This window comes from Saimiri boliviensis, chromosome 2 (genome assembly GCF_048565385.1).
Source record: "Saimiri boliviensis isolate mSaiBol1 chromosome 2, mSaiBol1.pri, whole genome shotgun sequence".
NCBI lineage: Eukaryota > Metazoa > Chordata > Mammalia > Primates > Cebidae > Saimiri > Saimiri boliviensis.
Genome location: NC_133450.1, coordinates 13,090,332 through 13,106,923, shown reverse-complemented (window position 1 = coordinate 13,106,923; position 16,592 = coordinate 13,090,332). Strand labels below are relative to the sequence as shown.

General features: G+C 46.4%; 2 protein-coding genes across 4 annotated transcripts in view; one reads left to right on the top strand and one right to left on the bottom strand.

The window, feature by feature from the left end:
- The window catches only part of DPP8 (dipeptidyl peptidase 8), an 83,241-nt gene extending 83,027 nt beyond the window's left edge, over positions 1-214 (bottom strand). For both annotated transcript variants that reach the window (XM_039468969.2, XM_039468971.2), the window contains exon 1: positions 5-214. The gene's annotated coding sequence lies outside the window, so the exon portion shown is untranslated. The remainder of the gene's footprint in view (positions 1-4) is intronic.
- A 10,019-nt stretch (positions 215-10,233) lies between these two features.
- The window catches only part of HACD3 (3-hydroxyacyl-CoA dehydratase 3), a 42,898-nt gene continuing 36,539 nt past the window's right edge, over positions 10,234-16,592 (top strand). Inside the window, exon 1 of one of the 2 annotated variants that reach the window (XM_010351623.2) lies at positions 10,234-10,516. In XM_010351623.2, the coding sequence (XP_010349925.1) occupies positions 10,430-10,516 (87 nt within the window). In that variant the 5' untranslated portion in view covers positions 10,234-10,429. The remainder of the gene's footprint in view (positions 10,517-16,592) is intronic. The other variant, XM_003940884.3, reaches the window with a different exon arrangement.

The following is a 16,592-nucleotide window of genomic DNA, read 5'->3' as shown; positions in this document are numbered from 1 at the left end:
GCACCTTCCCCCCCGGCCCCGCCCGGACCGTCCTGACGCGCGCTACGGAGCGGGCCTGCGCCGCTTCATGCTGCGCAGCTTCCACTCCGGTCCCGGCTGCAGTGGCTTCCTCGGCGGCACCGCCGGGGGAAACCCAGGCGACTAACGCGGCACTCAGAGACGGCCGCAGCTGCAGCGGCGGCGGCCTCGGCCTCTGAGGTTTCAGCACTTCCGGTTCCTCGCGCTCGGACTGGCGAAGGCGCAGCCGGGCCAAGAAGGGCGCCGCTGTCTGCTTGGTGGGGTGCAACACCATAGCGCCGTCTCTTGGCCGGAGGAGCGAAGGAGTTGCGGGGTAGGGACTGGGCCGAGCAGAGCTTAGAGATGAAATCCGGGAAGGAACAGCGACTTACTCAAAGTCACAGGGCAAACTGTGGCGCGTCTGTACTCAGTAAATATATATTGAGTGCCTGCTCAAAACAGACAAAATTCCTGTCGGTGTGCCAGGCAGAGAGAGATTTAAACGCTGGGAGCAAACCAGAGTAAATCCCTGCCCTCTCAATGAGACAATATTAAGAGGAAAAAACTAGGGACTTGGGAGATCTGAGCGTCTCATTGTTGTGGTGGAAAGAAATATGAACCTGGAGTCCCAAACTTGTCTCTAATATTAACTAGTGATCTTTCAGCAGGTCACTCAATCTATCTGAGCCATAACTTCTTTACCTCTACATTTCACTTAATTGCAATTAAAGAAAACCGGCTGGGTGTGGAGGCTCACGCCTGTAATCTCAGAACTTTGGGAGGCCGAGGCGGGTGGATCACTTGAGGTAAGGAGTTCGAGACCAGCCTGGCCAACATGGCAAAACCTCATCGCTACCAAAAATACAAAATTTAGCCTGTCATGGTGACGGGCGCCTGCAATCCCAGCTACTATTCGGGAGGCTGAGGCAGGAGAATGGCTTGAACTCAGGAGGTGGAAGTGGCAGTGAGCCAAGATCACCCCCCTGCCCCACTGCACCCCAACCTGGGTGACAGAGTGAGACTGTCTCAAAAACAAAACAAATGCACTCTAACACATAAAATGAAGAAACTGGGGTCTAGGGGAAAGAAGCGAATGACTTGTCATAATCAGAGCCAGAGGCACGTCCCTTCACCTGCAGTTTCTTTCCTGATCTACACTGTATATTGGTTGAGAAACAAGGAACCCAGGAAGATGTCCGGGAGAGTAGCAGATGTACAAAAAAACAGTGCAAAAGCTGGGCCTCCCCTATTTTCTATTATTACAAAGAACCATGTGTCAGAGTTGTGTGTCATTCGGATTTATTATAATAGCAGTAATAAAAAATCCATTTGGATACTATGTTCCACTCCGCAGTATATAATTATTCACTTTTATATTAAATGAGCCTTCCCTCATGCTTTTTAAAGTTGAGCTCTCTTTAAAAGAAAAAAAAAAGGCCAGGCGCGGTGGCTCAAGCCTGTAATCCCAGCACTTTGGGAGGCCGAGGCAGGTGGATCACGAGGTCAAGAGATTGAGACCATCCTGGTCAACATGGTGAAACCCCGTCTCTACTAAAAATACAAAAAAATTTAGCTGGGCATGGTGGCGTGTGCCTGTAATCCCAGCTACTCAGGAGGCTGAGGCAGGAGAATTGCCTGAACCCAGGAGACGGAGGTTGCGGTGAGCCAAGATCGTGCCATTGCACTCCAGCCTGGGTAACAAGAGCCAAACTCCATCTCAAAAAAAAAAAAAAAAAAAAAAAAAAAACTGGCCGGGTGCGGTGGCTCAAGCCTGTAATCCCAGCACTTTGGGAGGCCGAGGTAGGTGGATCACGAGGTCAAAAGATCGAGACCATCCTGATGAACATGGTGAAACCCCGTCTCTACTAAAAATACAAAAAATTAGCTGGGCATGGTGGCGCGTGCCTGTAATCCCAGCTACTCAGGAGGCTGAGGAAGGAGAATTGCCTGAACCCAGGAGGCGGAGGTTGCAGTGAGCCGAGATCGCACCATTGCACTCCAGCCTGGGTAACAAGAGCGAAACTCCGTCTCAAAAAAAAAAAAAAAAAAAAAAAAAAAACAACTTGGGTCTCTTCTATTAATTTTCTCCAAATGACCTGAGAGCAGATTTTAAAGGCTTTAAATGCACATAAACATACACACAAACAAAAAAATATGGAGAAATATATCTTGCACTTCATTTCATTAATCCAACAAGTGTCTGCTGAATCTCTGCCTTATACCTGTCACTGTTCTAAGCAGTGGGGCCTCAGTAGTGAACAAAGTAGATAAAGCCCCTGCTTTGATGCAGTTTATAGCCTAATAAGAAGAGATACAGAGCCCCCTCCCCCTAAAAGTAAACAATTAAAAATATGTAATTTCTCCCATTTTAAAAAAGAGCCGTGGAGAGATAATACTTAAATACTTGTTTATATCAGATGACATTATAGATTTGACTAGATTGGAATTCAGATTTCTTGATTTTCATTCTTACTTTCTTCTTCCTGGAATGCAGTGGTGCGATCTCAGCTCACTGCAACTTCTCTGCCTGCCACGTTCAAGCAATTCTTCTGCCTCAGCCTCCAGAGTAGCTGAAACTACAGGTCCGTGCTGCTACACCCATTGTATTTTTTTTTTTTTTTTTTTTTTTTTTTGAGACAAAGTCTCACTCTGTCACCAGGCTGGAGTGCAGTGGCGTGATCTCAGCTCACTGCAACCTCTGCCTCCTGGATTCAACTGATTCTTGTGCTTCAGCCTCGAGAGTAGCTGGGATTACAGGCACACACCACTATACCCAGCTAATTTCTGTATTTTTAGTAGAGACGACGTTTCACCATGTTGGCCAGGATGGTCTTGATCTCCTGACCTAGTGATCCACCTACCTTGGCCTCCCAAAGTGCTGGGATTGCATTGTGAGCCACCTCGCCCAGCCGATTTTCATTCCTATTTTCAAATCCTGAGAAAGCTGTAGAGAAACAGCTCCACCATGAAACGCTGGCAACCTTGCATGTATCCACATAAGCTACACAGGCACAGACTTGAATCGAAGTGTCTCTGAGTCTTAGCAGAATGCTGTGTGATGTTCCTAGAAAAGGAGAGAATAGGAGGCTGATAGGGACCTGGAGGCAGCCTCCCCTAGGAGAAGAAGCTCGACAGCTTCTCCTCTCCTCATAGTTTCTGATGAGGTGTGGGGCTTTCTTCCCACTCCCTCAGAATAGTACTGCTGAATACAAAAGTCATTTGGCCGCAGCCTAGAATTGGCTCCTGTTCAATGGGGTATCTCGCAACTCACGTTGCAGTCATCTGGGCCCTTTTGTTTCAGTTCAGTTGTCCCTTGGTATCTGCAGGGGATTGGTTCCAGGACTCCTGGCAGATATTAAAATCAGCGGTACTCAAGTCCCTGATATCAAATGGCATAGTATTTGCATGTAACCTATGCACATCCTACTCTCAGATATTAATTGTGTGTGTGTGTGTGACAGTCTCACTCTATCACCCAGGTTCTGGAGTGCAGTGGCAGTATCTCAGCTCACTGCAACCTCTACCTCCTGGGTTGAAGCAATTCTCCCACCTAAGCCTTCCAAGTATCTGGGGTTCCAGGCGCCCATCACCACGCCCAACTAATTTTTGTATTTTTAGTAGAGGTGGGGTTTCACCACATTGGCCAGGCCAGTCTCGAACTCCTGACCTCAAGCAATCTACCTGCCTCAGCCTCCCAAAGTGCTGGGATTACTTACAGTCGTGAGCCACTCTGCCTGGCTGACTTTTTAATTTTATTTTATTGAGATGAAGTGTCCCTTTGTCACCCAGGCTGGAGTGCAATGGCACGATCTCGGCTCACTACAACCTCCACCTCCTGGGTTCAACCGATTCTCCTGCCTCAGCCTCCTGAGTAGCTGGCACTTCAAGCACCCGTTACCACATCTGGCTATTTATTTATTTATTTTAATTATTATTTTTTTTGAGACAGAGTCTCACCCTGTCTCCCAGGCTGGAGTGCAATGGCACAATCTCGGCTCACGGCAACCTCCGCCTCCCAGGTTCAACCGATTCTCCTGCCTCAGCCTCCCAAGTAGCTGGAATTACAGGCACCTGCCACCATGCCTGGCTAATTTTTTGTATCTTTAGTAGAGATGGGGTTTCACCATGTTGTCCAGGCTCAAATTCCTGATCTTGTGATCCGCCCACCTCAGCCTCCCAAAGTGCTGGGATTACAGGAGTGAGCCACCACACCAGCCCATTTTATATTTTATTTTATTTTATTTATTTTATTTTACTTTATTTCGAGACAGAGTCTTGCTCTGTCACCAAACTGGAGTGCAGTGGTATGATCTCGGCTCACTGCAACCTTTGCCTCCCGGGTTCAAGTGATTCTTGTGCCTTAGCCTCCCAAGTAGCTGGATGGAACTACAGGTGCTCGCCACCATGCCTAGCTAATTTTTTTTTTTTTTTTTTTTTTTTGAGACGGAGTTTCACTCTTGTTACCCAGGCTGGAGTGCAATGGCGCGATCTCGGCTCACCGCAATCTCCGCCTCCTGGGTTCAGGCAATTCTCCTGCCTCAGTCTCCGGAGTAGCTGGGATTACAGGCACGTGCCACCATGCCCAGCTAATTTTTTGCACCTTTAGTAGAGACGGGGTTTCACCATGTTGACCAGGATGGTCTCGATCTCTGTTTTTTTTTTTTTGAGACGGAGTTTCGCTCTTGTTACCCAGGCTGGAGTGCAATGGCGCAATCTCGGCTCACCGCAACCTCCGCCTCCTGGGTTCAAGCAATTCTCCTGCCTCAGCCTCCTGAGTAGCTGGGATTACAGGCACGCACCACCATGCCCAGCTAACTTTTTGTATTTTTAGTAGAGACGGGGTTTCACCATGTTGACCGGGATGGTCTTGATCTCTCGACCTTGTGATCCACCCGCCTCGGCCTCCCAAAGTGCTGGGATTACAGGCTTGAGCCACCGCGCCCGGCCTGGTCTCGATCTCTTGACCTCGTGATCCACCCGCCTCGGCCTCCCAAAGTGCGGGGATTACAGGCTTGAGCCACCGCGCCCAGCTTTTTTTTTTTTTTTTTTTTTTTTGAGATGGAGTCTCGCTCTGTCACCAGGCTGGAGTGCAATAGGGCAATCATAGCTCATTGTAGCCTTGAACTCCTGGGCTCAAGCAATCCTCCTGCCTTGGCCTCCCAAAGCACTGGGATTACAGGCATAAACCACTGCACCAGGCCTGTATTATTATTTATTATTATTATTTTTTGAGACAGTGTTACTCTGTCACCAGGTGCCAGGCTGGAGTGCACTGGCACAATCTCGGCTCACGGCAACCTCCGTCTCCTGGGTTCAAGCAATTCTCCCGCCTCAGCCTCCCGAGTAGCTGGGACTACAGGTGCGTGCCACCATGCCCAGCTAATTTTTGTATTTTTTTAGTAGAGATGGGGTTTCACCAAGTTGGCCAGGATGGTCTTGATTTCTTTTTTTTTTTTTTTTTTTTGAGACAGAGTTTTGCTCTCGTTACCCAGGCTGGAGTGCAATGGCGCGATCTCGGCTCACCGCAACCTCCGCCTCCTGGGTTCAGGCAATTCTCCTGCCTCAGCCTCCTGAGTAGCTGGGATTACAGGCACATGCCACCATGCTCAGCTAATTTTTTGTATTTTTAGTAGAGACGGGGTTTCACCATGTTGACCAGGATGGTCTCGATCTCTCGACCTCGTGATCCACCCGACTCGGCCTCCCAAAGTGCTGGGATTACAGGCTTGAGCCACCGCGCCCGGCCTGGTCTTGATTTCTTGACCTCGTGATCTGCCCGCCTCGGCCTCCCAAAGTGCTGGGATGATAGGTGTGAGCCACCGCACCCGGCCTATTATTATTTTTTATTTCAGTTTTTTTCTAAATACTTTTGACTCGAGGTAGATTGAATCCCAGATGCGGAACCCACAGATACAAAGTCAACTGTATTGTCATTTTTGATGTATGAGACAAGGATCACAAGCAGCTATCACCTTTGTGCATTCTTCCTTTTGCACTGTATGTAAGTAATAAACTACCTGAATCTAAAAGTGTCACTGTATCTTTACTGGCTGAATCAGTGAGGCCGTGGTCTTGCTAAGTCGTTTGTGTGCTTGACAAACCCCACCTGGTTTTCTGCTGCCCTGCACTCTAGGAACCCATTAGGAAAAGACAAGCTATCTAGCACATGAGGTGTGAATGAGATAGCATGGCCGGGTTAATGCAAAACCATCGGTATCTAGCACTGGGTATCATCATCAACAAATATGTTTTAAACATCTACTTTCTGAAGCACATTGTGTTAGATACTACAGGATACCAAAAGGAGCTGATCTGTGCTCCAGGGAGGTTTATAATCTAGGTGAGGAAAAGAATCATAAGCATGTAGTACATATACTAACAGCCATTGATTAGAGGATATGGTGGTCTACGGTTTGTTTTTCCACTTCCCCCTGATACTTTCCCCCTTTTTAGGGTGTAGTTCAAACCAACCTGTAATAACAAAAAAAGAAGCCAGGCACAGTGGCTCATTCCTGTGGTTCCAGCACTTTGGGAGACTGAGGCAGAATGATTGCTTGAACCCATGAGTTCGAGACCAGCCTGAGAAAAGTAGTGAGACCCTATCTCAACAAAAAGTACAAAAATTGGCCAGGCACAGTGGCTCGTGCCTGTAATCCTAGCACTTTGTGAGGCTGAGGAGGGTAGATCACCTGAGGTCAGGAGTTTGAGACCACTTGAGCCTAGGAGTTTGAGACCAGCCTGACCAACACTGCGAAAACCCATCTCTACAAAAAATACACAAATTAGCCAGGCCTGTTGGCACACGCCTGTAATCGCAGCTACTTGGGAGGCTGAGGCAGGAGAATCACTTGAACGAGGGAGGCAGAGGTTGTAATGAGCCAACTTTTCGCCAACGCACTCCAGCCAGGACAACAGAGCAAGACTCTGTCTCTAAAATAAGTAAATACATACATAAAATTAAATTTCAAAGACTGAAAATACCAAGGATATAAAGCAACTAGAGTGTTCAGACATTGTTGTGGGAATGTAAATTGATGAAAACACTTTGTAAAATTGCTTAGCAGTACCTACTAAAGCTAATCATACATCTATGTAACACGGCAATTCTCTTCATAGGTATTTATTTCAAGAGAATTAAGAGCATATATCCCTGAAAGACCAAATATTCAGAGTAGCTTTATCTATAATAACTAAAAACTAGAAACAGACTGGGCACAGTGGCTCACGCCTGTAATCCCAGCACGTTGGGAGCCTGAGGCAGGCAGATCAAGACCAGCCTGACCAACATGGAAAAACCCATGCCCTACTAAAAATACAAAAATAGCCGCCGGGGGTGTTGGCACATGCCTGTAATCCCAGCAACTTGGAAGCGTGAGGCAGGAGAAGTGCTTGAACCCAAAAAGTGGAGGTTGCAGTAAGATTGTGCCATTGCATTCCAACCTGGGCAACAAAAGGGAAACTCTATCTCAAAAACAAAAACAGCAAACAAAAAAACCAGAAACAACACAAATATCCATCAATAGGAGAATGGATAAATAATTTGTGGTATATTCATACAGTAAACTACTACAGAGCAAAACCAAAAACTAAACGAGAATGAATTACTGCCAGGCGCGGTGGCTCAAGCCTGTAATCCCAGCACTTTGGGAGGCCGAGGCGGGTGGATCACGAGGTGGAGAGATCGAGACCATCCTGGTCAACATGGTGAAACCCCGTCTCTACTAAAAACACAAAAAACTAGCTGGGCGTGGTGGTGCGTGCCTGTAATCCCAGCTACTCAGGAGGCTGAGGCAGGAGAATTGCCTGAACCCAGGAGGCAGAGGTTGCGGTGAGCCGAGATCGTGCCATTGCACTCCAGCCTGGGTAACAAGAGCAAAAACTCCGTCTCAAAAAAAAAAAAAAAAAAAAAAAAAAAGAGAATGAATTACTGATTTACTCAGCAACATGGATAAATCTCATACACATTATGTTGATGAAAGAAACCAGACACTGTAGATTCCATTTATATGAAATTCAAGAACAGAACAGACAAAAACTACTCTGTGGTGATATATCAGGATAGTAATTATTGAGAGACAAATATATTTTAATATGAAATAACCTCTGGGATACTGGAAATATTCCAGATCTTAATCTAGGTGATAGTTACATGAATATAAACATATGTAAAAATTCAGCTGAAACTGAACATTTTAGATTTTCCTATGTTCCGTATGTAAACTACATTTCGATTTTTTTTTTTTTTAATGGGGTTTCACTATGATGGCTAGGCTGGTCTTGAACTCCTGACCTCAGGTGATCCACCCACCTCAGCCTCCCAAAGTGCTAGGATTACAGGCATGAGCCACCGTGCCTGGCTCAATTTTTTAAAAAAGTGCCCCATATTGAATCTGCATTGTACTAAACACAATGCAATAAAATATCTTCATCATTAAAAAATATTTTATTTTTGAAAAACATTTTATTTTTAAAATTCAAGACTGTCAAGGTTACTGCTTTGATCATCTCATACTTGGCAGATTGCATTGGTCCAGCTGGTTTGCCTACTACCTGCTCCTCCTACTCTCTGACAGGTCTTTGTTGCTGAGCACATTTGATTTTAATCTCCATGTTAACAGACTTCCTTGGCTCCCACGTGACTGTGGGTTGCAGTACAGGCACCTCAGTAATGCAAACAATGACTTTGCTAATGCACCAGGGCGTCCTTTCTCATACTCTATGCCTTTAATCCCTAGCAGCAGGGCCTCCTACATCCCTCTCTCTCTCTTTTCAGTTGTAAGACAGGGCCTCACTCTGCCCAAGCTGGAGTGCAGTGGCATCTCGCCTCCTGGGCTCAAGCAATCCTTCCACCTCTGCCTCCGGAGTAGCGGGGACCATAGCGGCGCGCCAACCACGCTCTGCTAACTTTTGTATTTTTTGTAGAGATGGGGCATTGCCATTTTGCCCAGGCTGGTCTCGAACTCCTGGGCTCCAACTATCCTCCTGCCTCGTCCTCCCAAAGTGCTGGGATTACACGTGTGAGCCACCGCGCCCGGCCCACATCTTTTCACCCTTGAACGAAGCAAGCGTCCTGTGCTTCCACGGCGTACCCGCTTCTTCCTCGGTCAAATTCCTACTCACAATTCACCATCCCGTTCTCAAGGATTGCCTCTCAAATGTCTGACGATGGTTCCCAGGGGGCCCTCAGTTCCCATCGTCATAAACTGTGAGCTCAGCACATTCATTATATGAAAACTCTCTATAATTTATATATATTGTCCACTCTTGAGCCAAATGGTTCTGGAGAGCTAGCAGACTTTCTGTCCATTGTTAGATCCCTCTGCTAAACAAATGGGTGCTAAGAGAAACACTTTGCTAAATAAATGGAAGCTAACAGGATTGAATATGAGTTCCATTTTTGGCCCAGAGTTCTAGTTTTCATACAAACATTGCTTTCCACTAAATTCTTCGCCGTAGAAGAACTTGAGGATGAAAGCGGATACAGACAAGCCAGTTTAAGTAAGACATAAATGAGTGTTGTCTCTAGTTTGAGAGTCCTATTTTTTTGAGACAGTCTCTTGCACTGTCCAATAGAATAGCCACCAATAATATGACTATTTAAATTTAAATGATAAGTGAATTAAATTGAAAATTCAGTTATTCAGTCTCACTAACCACATTTCAAGTACTCAAAAGCCTCATGTGGCTAGTGGCTACCGTATTAAAGAGCGCAATGTGCAACATTTCCATCATCACCAAGAGCGCAGTGTGCAATATTTCCATCATCACCAAGTTTCATTGGGCAGCGCTGCTTTGGTCTTTATTTTCCCTTCTTGGAACACTCTTCCACGCCAGTAATACACTGTGTCCCCTATCACCATTATTATCGTCATTTTGTCTGTAATTACTTGCATCTCTTAATAGACTGGGAGTTCTAAGACAGAAGGAACGGTGTGTCTCACTTCTGTTGTTCCAGTATTTAGCTTTGAAACCCACGCACACAGTAGGCGCTCAGTACACAGAATGGGAAGGACCTTCCAGAAACCCCAGTCTCAAACCCTTCCCCATGCTGATCGGTCCTCTGTAAGGTCTCCAGCCTCTTCCATTTTAAAGCATCTCCCTGAAAACGAGTGGGGAGAGCTGACCACCCGCTGATTCCAATTCCCCTGGCGGCCGGGGTGAGCTGCGGCGTCACACAGTGCCAGGGCCCGCCCCTTTCCCGCCCCCGCCCGCCTCGCGCCAAGGCCCCCGGCTGGCGCCGCCGCCATCCCGGCGCGTCACTGCGCAGGTGCGGCCCGCGAGCTTCGGGTGTCTTGAGGCGCCGGGCTGCGGGCTCTCAGGAGCGCGGGGGTTTGAGGCCTGCTTTCGGCTCGGGCCCGCCGAGCATACCTGAGGCACCGTGGCGCAGCAAGCCGAGCAAGCCGAGCCGCCCCGCGCCCTGGGCAGTGTGGCCATGGAGAATCAGGTGTTGACGCCGCATGTCTACTGGGCTCAGCGACACCGCGAGCTGTATCTGCGCGTGGAGCTGAGTGACGTACAGGTAAAAGCCGGGTCCGGGCGGCGGGAAGCGCGCGGGATGGCGGCTCCGGGTACCCGCCAGGACCCCTGCCCCCTTTGTCCGTGTGCGCGCCGGAGAGCCTGCAGTGCGCCATCAAGATCCGCGACGCGGTGCGTTCACGGCGTGCTGGCGCTTGTCGAGGCTCACCCGCAGATCCCGGGCGGGGAGCACAACCCCGCGAGGGCTGCAGGTACCTTCGGATGCTCAGAGAGCTCGGCCCGGGCCTCTCGGGCTACTCCCGGCCTCTTCTTTGTTCGCGGTCTGCGGCCTTCGTGGAGCCCAAGCCCGGCCCTGGTTGCCTGGCCGTCGGGGTTCGAGTTGGCTGAGGCCCTTCGAGATGTGGGATGAGCTCGTTGGGTCACGGGTGCAGTTGTGACAGCGGTCTGCCGGACCGTGGCCGGACGTCTGCTACTGGCCGGAGAGGTCCAGCTGGGCCCCGCGGACGTTCCCGAGGCCGGGCGCTGCGGGGGGTGGGGGAGGGGCGAGGGGGTGGGGGCCACACCCACCTCACGAGCGCTCGGTGGTGGAAATTATTCTCATTACTTTTGATTTTAAAATTCACTAGAGCTCGAGGAAGTGATTTCCCCCTCTGTTCTGAAGGCTGTGAGCTCAGGTTTGCTGAGTTGCACGGAGAACTTAAAAATTTCTTGAGTTACGTGAAGCATTTATAATTTGAGCTCCTTGACCCTCTATGTAAGGAAGCTGGAGGCCACTAGTAGTGGAGACTCCAGGACCTGTGAATCCTGATGTCTCTGTCCAAACTAAAGATTCTGGTCTTTGAGAAACTGGTTTTAAGTCTGGAATGTTCTTTTTTTCTTTTCTTTTCTTTTTTTTTTTGAGGTGGACTTTTGCTCTTGTCGCCCAGGCAGGACTGCAATGGGGTAATCTCAACTCACTGCAACCACCTTCTTCTGGGTTCAAGCGATTCTTCTGCCTCAGCTTCCTGAGTAGCTGGGATTACAGGCGCAAAGCACCACACCCAGCTAATTTTTGTATTTTTAGTAGAAACAGGTTTCACCATTTTGGCCGGGCTGGATTCGACCTGACCTCAGGTGATCCACGCGCCTCAGCCTCCCAAAATTCTGGGATTACAGGTATGAGCCCCCGCGCCCAGCCTCTGGAAGGTTCTTTCTACAGTCATCCTTATTGGAAACTTCCCCTTGACATCGGTGGCACTTCGTAACTTTTTCACTCCTTTTAACTTCCTCTGCTTCTGAAGCAGTCAAAGGTGCTTTCTGAGTGTCGACATGAATTTGGTGAATTTAATATAATCTTTGCTTCTGGAATATAAACCGTTTCCTGTTGAAAGATGAAGACAGTAGTGACCAGAATGCCTTTAAATAGGCTGTGACATTGCATGGTGTGCCGTTTAAGGTGTTCATCCAGACTGAGATTATAATTTGGGGTCAGAGTATGAATGAATGTTCTGTGCTGTTTCCTTTTCCTGCTCCGGGGTGCTTTAACAGAATAGGAAAAAACAAACAAAATGTTTTGTAGATGGGGAACAAAGTCCCCATCTAGAGAGGGTTCTGCCAGTAGTCAATAAAAAAGTACAGAACAGGTCAGGAGTGGTGGCTCACACCTGTAATCCCAGCACCTTGGAAGGCCAAGAAAGGAGGATCATCTGAGGTCGGGAGTTCGAGACCAGCCTGACCAACATGGAGAAACCCCGTCTTTACTAAAAATACAGAAATTAGCTGGGCATGGCAGTGCATGCTTGTAATTCCAGCTAGTCAGGAGGCTGAGGCAGGAGAATCCCTTGAACCTGTGAGGCAGAGATTTCAGTGAGCCGAGATTGAACCGTTGCACTCCAGACTGGGCGACAGAGCAAGAGTCCATCTTAAAAAAAAAAAAAGGAACCATCTAAAAAATTTTGGGGAAAAATAAATCATTTTTTCACCCTTGTTTTTTTTTGTTTTTGTTCTGGGGTTTCACACATGTAGTTTAGAGGCACCCATATTTCAATATTATTAGTTTAAAAGTAACATGTGGGGCTGGGCACGGTGGCTCAAGCCTGTAATCCCAGCACTTTGGGAGGCCGAGGCGGGTGGATCACGAGGTCAAGAGATCGAGACCATCCTGGTCAACATGGTGAAACCCCGTCTCTACTGAAAAAATACAAAAAATTAGCTGGGCATGGTGGTGCGTGCCTGTAATTCCAGCTACTCAGGAGACTGAGGCAGGAGAATTGCCTGAACCTAGGAGGCGGAGGTTGCAGTGAGCCGAGATCGCGCCATTGCACTCCAGCCTGGGTAACAAGAGCGAAACTCCATTTCAAAAAAAAAAAGTAACATGTTACTAACATTCATGAAAGAAATCCTCTAATACATGTCAGGTAGTACAGATGTACAAAGATGAGTCAGACTCAGCTTTTCAAGGGCATGCTATCTAGGAGGAGGCATATCATATACACAAAAAGTTTTGTTTAAGAGTATGTTTATTGGTAGAATTGGAGTTGGATGTTGAACCAGGTACCTGGTGTTAAACGAATTTGTTACCTTTCTTTCATTTAGATAGAGGTGACTTTCAGAAATGAGAATTATTTTTGTCAAACTAAAACTGGGAGAACATTCCGGAAAGATAAAGGCATACACTTTTAGACACTTGTAATCTCTGACTCAAGGCATGTCAATGCCCACAGACCACTAGGAACACACCTGTAGTAAAACAAGTTGGGTTTATTGCTCATTGCATCAAGAGAGAGCACAGTCCATGAGGAACCCTGGGGTGTTTCATTAGGAGAGTGTTAGAACTGATTATAGGATTTGGGTGTTGGTGATTAGGGGAGGGGAGGGTTAAGGAGGTCGGGTTTCACTTCAGATAAGATCCTGTAAGAAAATACCGGAGTTTTGTGTTTGAGTATCTGAATAAATCTTATCTGTATGGAAGGGAGACTAGTTGAAGAACAAACCTATAATTGCCAGAGGAGTAGCAGTCACTCAATTTGGCCAAAGGGTGTTTGGTATTTCGTGGATGGCATAGTCACTATGTGTTTGTCTGCTTAAAACAAAACTGAAATGGCCTTTGTCTCATTTTATGAGGATTTCAGAGTAACCTTGTCTGAGGTTGGTATTTTGTAAGATTGTTTAGGTCCCATAGGAGAATAACATGGCCTGGCTATGAGGGCTGTGCTTGCTTCTGAATGTCAGTGGCTGCTTTCTTTTTTTTTTTTTTTTTTTTTCTTTTTTCATTTTAGCTGATTGGTCTATGCAGGGCCTGTTGAAACCAGTGGTTATACATGTGCAGATTTGTTATTTAAAAAAGAAAAAGAAAAAGAAACCAGTGGTTCTGGCTCTCGATGAAGGACTTCATTTATTTATTCAGTAAAAATCATTTATGGAGTACCTACTCTTGTCTGTCATTAAGCTAGGTGTGGGGTTCTTGGACAGCATTTTAACACTCCCTGCTTTCTGTAGCATGTCCCACAACTAATGTGTGAGTTTTAAAGTGTTAAGTTCCAGTTTGGAGGCACTGGCTCTGTTTTCCTCCTTCCTGACACAGGGAACTGTCCAGTTGTCACATCTCTATTCTGTCTTTGGAGCTGCAGGGCTAGTGACTATGAGAGAACATGGCTGATGTGAGGAGAAATGGTGGTGGCCTTGCCTATGCCTGAGCAGCATAGAGGCCAGCTAAGGCAGGGTTACTTTTAAAATAGAATTTACTGGCCGGGCGCGGTGGCTCAAGCTTGTAATCCCAGCACTTTGGGAGGCCGAGGCGGGTGGATCACAAGGTCGAGAGATCGAGACCATCCTGGTCAATTTGGTGAAACCCCGTCTCTACTAAAAATACAAAAAATTAGCTGGGCATGGTGGCGTGTGCCTGTAATCCCAGCTACTCAGGAGGCTGAGGCAGGAGAATTGCCTGAACCCAGGAGGCGGAGGTTGCAGTGAGCCGAGATCGCGCCATTGCACTCCAGCCTGGGTAACAAGAGCGAAACTCCGTCTCAAAAAAAAAAAAAAAAAAAAAAAATAGAATTTACTTTCAAATGAGTATAATGAACATGTTTGTCCCAATAAACGTAGTTGTTAAAGCACTGGTTTATTTACAAGGGGCATGTTTGTTTTGGGTGTTGTAAACAGAGTGCGTAGCTGTATTTGAAAGCTGTTTAAAAGATACTGTTTCTGTCCTTACCTAACGGAGTCTGGTGGAATGAGTGCTAACTGAACACATGAGATTGGTTCCGTGTTCTTAGATTTAACTCTCTGGTGACCATGATTCCCTTAACCTTTGTGAACCTCAGGCTCTTCATCCAGACAGATATGAATAGTAGTACCTAACTCATAGGACCATTTTGAGGTCTGAATTGGAAAGTGGATTTGAAAGTGCTCTCCAGATTCTAGTGTGCAGTTCAATTGAGTGATTATGATGATTGCAATATTAAGCCTTAGATGAGAGGGATGAACACAGAGCAGTGGAATAATAGTTTATTAGCAGACCTATTCATATATGAAAAATTATGGTATGGCAAGAGGTGATCTTACAAATTAATGAGGAAAGAATGACCCATTCAGGAAAGTGTACTGAGACAATTGGTAATCCAAATGGCAAAAAGAAAATAAGATCCTGCTTTATGCCATATACAAAAATCAATTTCAGGTGGATTAATGACCTAAATGCATAAAGCAAAACTACTAAAAAGAAATACAGGAGACTATCTTTTTTTTCTTTTGAGACAGAGTCTTGCTCTGTCACCAGGGTGGAGTGCAGTGGTGCAATCTTGGCTCACTGCAATCTCCATCTCTCAAGTTCAAGCGATTCTCCTGCCTCAGTCTCCTGAGTAGCTGGGATTACAGGCACGCGCCACCACACCCGTCTAATTTTTGTATTTTTAGTAGAAATGGGGTTTCACCATGTTGGCCAGGGTGGTCTCGATCTCTTGACCTTGTGATCCGCCCACCTCTGCCTCCCAAAGTGCTGGGATTATAAGCATGAGCCACCATGCCTGGCTAGGAGACTATCTTTATAATATTGGAAAGGGGAAGAATGTCTTAAGCAAGATGCACAAAACACAAACCCTAAAGACAAAGATTCACACATTTAAGCCAAACTTGAAGAAGACATTTGCAGTGCATATCACTGAGAGATCACTAATATCATGAATATTTAAAGAGCACCTACAGACCAATAAGAAAAAGACCTATTACCCAATAGAAAAAGGGGCAGATGATATAAACATTAAAGAGTAAAAAGAAACAAGAATGGCCAATAAGTCTGAAAAGATGCTTAACCTCAATTGTGATCCAGGACATGTACAGGCATACCTTGTTTTATTGTGCTTTGCTTTATTGTGCTTTGCTTTATTGTGCTTTGCAGATAATGCAGTTTTGACAAATTGAAGGATTGTGGCAATAAAGACTGTTGGCGTCATTTTTCCAACAGCATGTGCTCACTTTGTGTCTCTGTGTTATATTTTGGTTAATTCTTGGAATAGTTCAGATTTTTTTCATTATTATATCTGTTTTGGTGATCTGTGATCAGTGACCTTTGACGTTACTTTTTTTTTTTTTTTGGAGAAAGAGTCTTGCTCTGTTGCCCAGGTTGGAGTGCAGCAATGTGATCACAGCTCACTGTAGCCTTGAACTCCTGGGCTTGAGCAATTCTTCTACCTTAGCCTCCCCAGTAGGACTACAGGTACCTGCCTAGCTAATTTTTAATTTAAAAAATTTTTTAGAGGTGGGATCTCATTATGTCGGCCAGGCTAGTCTTGAACTCCTGGGCTCAATCAATCCTTTTGGCTTGGCCTCCCAGATCCCTGAGATTACAGGTTTCAGCCACTGTGCCTAGTCTTGATGTTACTATTGTGATTGTTTGTTTTTTATTATTTATTTATTTATTTTTGAGACAGGGTCTCACTCTGTCACTCAGGCTGGAGTGCAGTGTTATGATCTTGGCCCACTGCAACCTCCACCTTCCAGTCTCAAGTAGTCCTTCCACCTCAGCTTCCTGAGTAGTTGGGGACTACAGGCGTGTGCCACTGTGCCCAGCTAGTTTTTGTATTTTTTGTAGAGACGAGGTTTTGCCGTGTTGTCCAGGCTGGTCTTGAGCTCCTAAACTCAAG